The sequence below is a fragment of the Aplysia californica genome, unplaced genomic scaffold, assembly GCF_000002075.1.
Source record: "Aplysia californica isolate F4 #8 unplaced genomic scaffold, AplCal3.0 scaffold01603, whole genome shotgun sequence".
Lineage (NCBI taxonomy): Eukaryota > Metazoa > Mollusca > Gastropoda > Aplysiida > Aplysiidae > Aplysia > Aplysia californica.
Window position 1 is genome coordinate 44,120 of NW_004798873.1, and position 6,974 is coordinate 51,093.

General features: G+C 40.0%; 1 protein-coding gene and 1 non-coding gene across 2 annotated transcripts in view; one reads left to right on the forward strand and one right to left on the reverse strand.

Annotated features, from left to right (window-relative positions):
* The window catches only part of LOC101847242 (serine/arginine repetitive matrix protein 1), a gene marked incomplete in the record, with an annotated part of 20,413 nt that extends 14,258 nt beyond the window's left edge, over positions 1 to 6,155 (reverse strand). Inside the window, 3 exon segments of the mRNA XM_013090868.2 lie at positions 1,426 to 1,849; positions 3,043 to 3,207; positions 5,929 to 6,155. Coding sequence (XP_012946322.2) covers positions 1,426 to 1,849; positions 3,043 to 3,202 — 584 coding nt within the window.
* A 373-nt stretch (positions 6,156 to 6,528) lies between these two features.
* Positions 6,529 to 6,600, forward strand: TRNAM-CAU. Its single transcript has one exon. It is a non-coding gene; the product is annotated as a tRNA-Met (tRNA).
* The last annotated feature ends 374 nt before the right edge of the window (positions 6,601 to 6,974 follow it).

A 6,974-nucleotide genomic window follows, 5' to 3' on the forward strand; every position in this document is an offset into this window, starting at 1 on the left:
ATTGTATCATATCTTACCTTATCGCATTGTATCATATCTTACCTTATTGCATTGTATCATATCTTACCTTATCGCATTGTATCATATCTTACCTTATCGCATTGTATCATATCTTACCTTATTGTATCTTATCTTATCTTCTGTTTGGTAAGCACACCATCAAGGACACGCGTGTCAATGTCGCTGCCCCATGGGTCCATTGATTGAACCAGGTAGGACCACTAGACATCAAAGTTTGCTGCCAATGCAGACCCCACATTTTTCCCACATGTACCTTTTTCCCACGCCTAGTCTTGGATTTCAGAAGCAAGGGGAAGGTAAGAGAAGCCAACGTTCTGACCAACCGTTCACGTACTCAAGTGTTATCAATAAATTAAACCTGAGAAGATAAGATTACCTGCACTTTTTAATAAAAATACTTGACCCTTTTTAAATTTATTCATTTATCTTCTTCTTTTTTTTGAGGAATCTTTGCTGTGACCCATGCTCACCTAAATTCTATCTCCCTCTCCCTTTTTGAGAAATTTGATGTAAAAAATGTTACGTTTCACAGGAAGTGAAATAAACGTGTATTGAAAGTACACTAAAATGAATATATGTATTTTCCTGTCATTTACAATAAGTTGAATACTACCGCACAAACCGCAATTCAAGGGGGGGGGAAAAAAAGATTCAATGTAAATTCAAATAAGCAGATCTGCCCTGATCAAGGGAGAGAAGAGGTTCGGCCAGCCCAGATTGAGCAGGATACAACATTCCGGCAGAAAAACCGAGATGCATACTAAAAATTCTCCCACTCAGGAATCGCTCTCAGGTCTCCTGCGTGCAACAGCAAAACAACTAACCACTCCACCAGATGCCAGTCCAACCCTAAAACATTTTAAAGTGAGGTATGCTGAACGCTTACCAAAAAAACCCGTCCTCAAAACATTTCAAGGCAAACTGTGCTGAACATTTGCCCAAAGGCCCTTCAAAACTTTAAACACAGGCTGCTCTGAACATTCCAAAAAAAAAGCCCTTCAAAATTGTAAACACAGGCAGCTCTGAACATTTTTTAAAAAGCCCTTCAAAACTTTAAACAGTCTGCTTTGAACATTCAAGAAAAGCCCTTCAAAACTGTAAACACAGGCTGCTCTGAACATTCCAAAAAAAAAGCCCTTCAAAATTGTAAACACAGGCAGCTCTGAACATTTTTTAAAAAGCCCTTCAAAACTTTAAACAGTCTGCTTTGAACATTCAAGAAAAGCCCTTCAAAACTGTAAACACAGGCAGCTCTGAACATTCAAAAAAAGCCCTTCAAAACTGTAAACACAGGCAGCTCTGAACATTCAAAAAAAGCCCTTCAAAACTGTAAATGCAGGCGGCACGGAATATTCCAAAAAACCCTTCCCAACTTATAGAAGACAGGCAACACCGACTGCTTACCCATCATGAGGGCTCTTCTTGCCATCCACGGGCGTCTTCCTGCCAAAGATAATATCCTCCTTCGACAAACCCCCACTCCGAGGGCTCACATCTTTCGTCGGCGTCTTCCTGCCATAAATAGACTCCAGCCGGCCTGATTGTTCCTTAGGACTATCTCTCGTCGGAGTTTTACGAGCAAATAATGAGTCTTGCTTGGGAGAAGGCGTCTTCAGACTGCCAGGCTGCCAGGTACCCCCGGGACTGGCTTTCCCCAGATTGGCCGCCATGACTTCCTCGTCCTCGTCATCCGAGACACTTCGTCCCAGAAGAGAGGACAAGTCACGGGCTCGCATCGTTGTCGTCCCCAGACCCCGGCTCAAGTCAGGAGAATGATCTGGTCTCCTTTTGGCTGCACTGGGGCGTGTGGCTCCCCTCTTCATAAAATCTGGGAAATAAACCAAGGGAGCAACGTCTGATTGAATGTAAAACATTTTACCAAGGACCAGGAAAGCGAATGTGTTGTCGCCGAAGACTGGTATTTAAGGAGAATTCTCTGATCTCAAGGTCAGAGAGGAAAACAAATACAGAAGTATAGAAGTATAGGAGCTTGTGAAAGATCTATTACAATCAGAGCCATCGGAAAGAGACATTTGAGATTGTAAGGCACACAAATAGCTCAAATGGACAAGAGAAGCTGCTGCTGTGTGGAAGGATGGAGGGAAAAAAAAGCAGAGGAAGACAAAGAACAACATATACAGATGGCCTGAACAACTTGACAAATTACACAACAAAGAAAACAAAAAAACCAAGCTGATCAGGAAGACAGACAACAGGAAGGAGCGGGGTATCATGATTGTCAAAGTCTACTCCAGACCTGACATCTGAAGAAGGTGAAGAAGAAGTTTTGAAATATCACCAAATTTGTATACAAACTTTATATATCTTTTTTACGTGTTCAATGAAGTTGTTTCTACACCCCCATTGACACAATTCAGACTATAGAAGAGGCCAGCTTCCAACCATGCCTGTCAATGCCAACCTGGGCTGAGAGGGATACAACATCCCAGCAGAAAGGTCGAGATAATCTATAGAATTTTCTCTAAAATGTGGGAATGGAACTCAGGTCTCCAGTGTGCAGCAGCAAAGAGCCTAACCACTACACCACAGAAGCTGGTACACAACATATGAAAAGGTTCTGGAGCTACAGAAATTAAAAACGGCTAAAAAATTATAAGAAAGTAATTCATGACAGACACAAAACAAAAAAACTGTACATTACAGACAAATGTACTAAACAGTCATAAAACAAGACTATGTCATTTACTGACAAGTCAGGAAAACAATAGGATAAGGAACGTCTTCAGCATCACTTTCATTAGTGGACTCAAGGTCTATGTCTTAATTACAGGCTGTAATAATTTCCTAAGGTAAGTTTTAGTAAGGGTTTTATGGCACTTGCAACACAAATAGGTCATTATGTCATTGCAAAAGGTGTTACTAGAGAGTAACATGCAAAGACAAGAAGGAGGACAGCTAAGGACGATGGATGTTTCATAGGAAAGAAAAAGCAAACCACATCAGAACACCTGCCAACCACCCACTCCAACATGCGGTGATCACATTTTCAGCTGCCCTTACCTTTAGTGCGGGATGAGGACAGACCATCGTCATCACTGTCTGTTACCTCAGCAGTCAATCCCAAGGACTTTCTCTGATGCAGCTTTGCTTGGAGCTCACTCTGAAAGGAATCCTTAGGTCTTTGCCTTCTTGGGCGAGGAACAGCATCAACTTCATCCATGTTGACTGACAGAAAATGTCAAAGAATGCAAACTGCACAAATCATCGAAAACAAAATCACACCCAAATGAACTTGGACATTGAAATTTGATTTCCTACCATGGACTCATACCAGAAAATTTGCCTTGAAATTACTTAAAAACAATACATCCAAATAATATGGTTAAACAATGTAAATGAATTTTGAATTTTGTCTCGCATTCATAAGTATGCATTAAAAAACATTCTTCATATTTTTTGGAGGTCTTCCAGGGCCTTCCAGGAAGTTGACTGAAAGAGCATTGAGGGGAAATAATTTTTTTTTTACATTATTTCTTTATGTTATTTTATACCAGTACCAAGGTTACTTTGAAAATTCCCTTTCTGTACTAGTTAGGACAGGCAGATATAGATCTATATATACTTTTATCAATTTTTTTAAAAAGTTAAAGACACTGTCTCAACTAAATTTTATTAAGTAAAAGTTTTTAACACAATAAATATCAAGTACATTTTAATAACAAAAAAGTAGCCCTACATACATATCAACATTTTTTTTTGACCTCCATGACCCTCATGAGGCCCCCATCTCTTGGCAGAGTCTCATTTGTCTGTCTGTCTCCCTGTCTGTCTATCAAGTTCTCTCTCTCTCTCTCTCTCTCTCTCTCTCTCTCTCTCTCTCTCTCTCTAACATGCCCTAATTATCAGAGAGGCTAAGATAGCACTTAGGAGGTGTGAAGATTTGACCCATGCTTGCTGACCAAAGATCGGAATAAGGCAACGTCATAAAAAAAGGGGTCAAATCCTAGGAGGTTTATTCAAGAAACTGAGAAAGCTTCCGCAATTCAGGCGGAACTACAATATTATTATGGTTATGAGAAACGATGGCTACTAGATCTAGATTCTAGTCTGGCATTTCAAATAGCATGAGAGCTATTCAGAACGCGGCGTTTCAAATAGCACAGGAGCTATTCAGAATGCAGCGTTGCAAATAGCGCCTGCCAAAATAAAATTGAAATCTCAGGAATGTTTCCACACACAGACACACACACATGCGATTAAACATAGAAAGACACAAACTATTTTTAGGTACGGCGCCCCTCTTGTTTGACGTCAGACCAGGATTCCCCTCCGATCACGTGACTACATCTAAGTAAAGCCAACCGCCAACCGCATGGCATGGCACCAAAGATGGAAGTGTACGAAAATTTCCGTAAAGACGCTGGAGAATTAGATCTAGATCTACCCCCCCCCCCTCCCCCTCCTCCCCCTGCATTCTTCATCACTAATATTTTTTTTTTTTTACTTCAAAGCAGCTCTACAAATTATAATTTATGGAACTGTTGGTCAGTCTGGAGGAGGGAAAGAGAAAGAAAAAAATAGTCCGGGACCAGAATCGAACCGTTCCTAAAATCATTGCATGCCTTCAAACGCAGACGCGCTGTCTATTTGGCCATCAGAACTTCCGAGAGCGTGGTGTAGATTAAGCGTTATACATAGACAGTTCCATCTTTGGTGCCAAGCGGTTGGCTTTACTTAGATGTAGTCACGTGATCGGAGTGGAATCCTGGTCTGACGTCAAACAAGATGGGCGTCGTACCTAAAAATAGTTTGCATCTTTCTACGTTTAATCGCATGTGTCACACACACACACACATAGATCTAGTAGATCTATAGGGAGGACTTCCGTAACGAGCGACCACTATGAGACAGAGCAGAATTGAGGGCTTGGGGTAGGGGTAGGGGTAGGGGTAGGGTTAGGGTTAGGGGTAGGGGTAGGGGTAGGGTTAGGTCTAGGCCTCTTCTTTATTGTGTTTGATGGGGTGGTCGCTCGTTACGGAAGTCCTTCCGATCTATATATCTAAATTCTAGATCTAGTAGAGTCTAGATTCTAAATCTAATCTAGATCTAGAATATCTAGATCTAGAATATCTAGATCTAGACCTAGATTTGATGGCGCTTTTTTGGTAGTTCTCACCCCGCAATTGTTATTCCCGGGTTTTGGCCCCAAGAGTAGGGGGGTTTCAAGGTTTGCCCCCCTGACCTAACAAAAATAGGAAGGGGGGTTACAGGGGGGCATGCCCCCCTGAATTTTACCACAATTTAATGTTTTGCTGTTGTTAGGTTTGATATCTTAGCTCACCACGAATCAAACATATAGATCTAGACCTAGAAGTAGGTCAGGCTCAAATAAGGGGGGTGGGAACTACCGAAAAAGCACCGATTTGATCTAGATTCTAGATATCTAGATCTAGATCTAGATTCTAGATCTAGATTTTAGATGTAAAATAAATAGAGTAGAAAGAAGAGAGGTGATCTTGTAGTTCCGTTCGTTAAAGTCCACGATCCATTTGTTTACATCCAGAGAAGAAATCCAGAAGTCTTGAAGACCAAATACTATTTGAATTAGGCAGGCTACATAAAGAGCAGGGACAGGGATGCAACCTAACTGCAAAACATCAAATTAGGATAAAATTCAGGGGGGCATGCCCCCCTGAACCCCCCCACCTCCACTTCTTGCCCCCCTGAAACCCCCCTGCTTGACTTTAACGAACGAAACTACAAAATCGCCAGAAGAGAGTCTCTTGGATCCGCTATTTGAAGAAGAACAACTGAACTTTCATTATGTATGCTACAGACTAGATCTACATAGATCTAGAATAGATCTAGATCTAGATTTAGACAAAAGATTACAGACATTTAAAAATCTTTCTTTTTTAATAAGTCAATTAAGAAACAAATACGTACCACAGGATTTGCAGCGTGCGTTTCTTCAATTTCAACTAAAATGGTACAAAGTAACCATTTTTTAACGCCATGTTTATACTTGTTACTCAGGGGCAAAACATTCACTATACCACAACCAAAATATACAGAACAAATTTTGTAATGATTCCGAATAATTTGAAATGAATCTAGATCTAGATCTAGACTAGAGCAGTTAAAGTAAAGAATATTCGAAATGAAGACAGGGATAAAAAGATAAGATACTGCATTTTTCCAATCATATTGATAGTTTCCTTTTGATCTAGAAAACAATTAGGCGTCTACGTATTTGGTCCGAGACATTTACGAGACTAATCTTATTTTTACATTTTACAACTGTGTCCAGAGAGTATTTAGTTACTCTCTACTCTTGATCTAGTGGAAATGTGGGCAGGGCATGGTTGCGGTTAGCTTGTACTGTTTGAGTAAACTATTGAGAAGCAATTCTAAAATGTTAAACGTCACATTAGTTTTTGAGTCCACGCCTCAGAACGAATTCATAATTTAATCAAAATCGATTAATTTATACACAGTGAATATAATTATTAGAATATATATAATAATAGCCTAAATCTGTCGGGAAGCAGAGTGGCGCAGTGGAAGCGTGCTGGGCCCATAACCCAGAGGTCCGTGGATCGAAACCACGCTCTGCTAACTTTTTTTTTTTTTTTTTTAAATACAATTTTAGTGGATGTCGGTAAAGGGATGGGCTGGATGTGACCGTCTTCAAAAGGAAAAAAACAACAACAATAACTGAGTTCATGCATTATATTTCCACTAAGACCACGAGGACATTGGTCTGATAGATTAATTCAATAGAATGACCAAACACAAAATGAGAACAGACATCTGCTTTCCTCTTGGAAAAAAAAAAGGATGGTGATCTGAAGATATAACTTCAAATTGTATGGATTGAATTATCTAATTTAACGTATCCCTACAAGGTATCTGATCCCTTACAATCAGCAGATTCCAACTAGTGTCCTTTGAGACTTTTTTTGATAATAATATTACTGCATTAATTATTA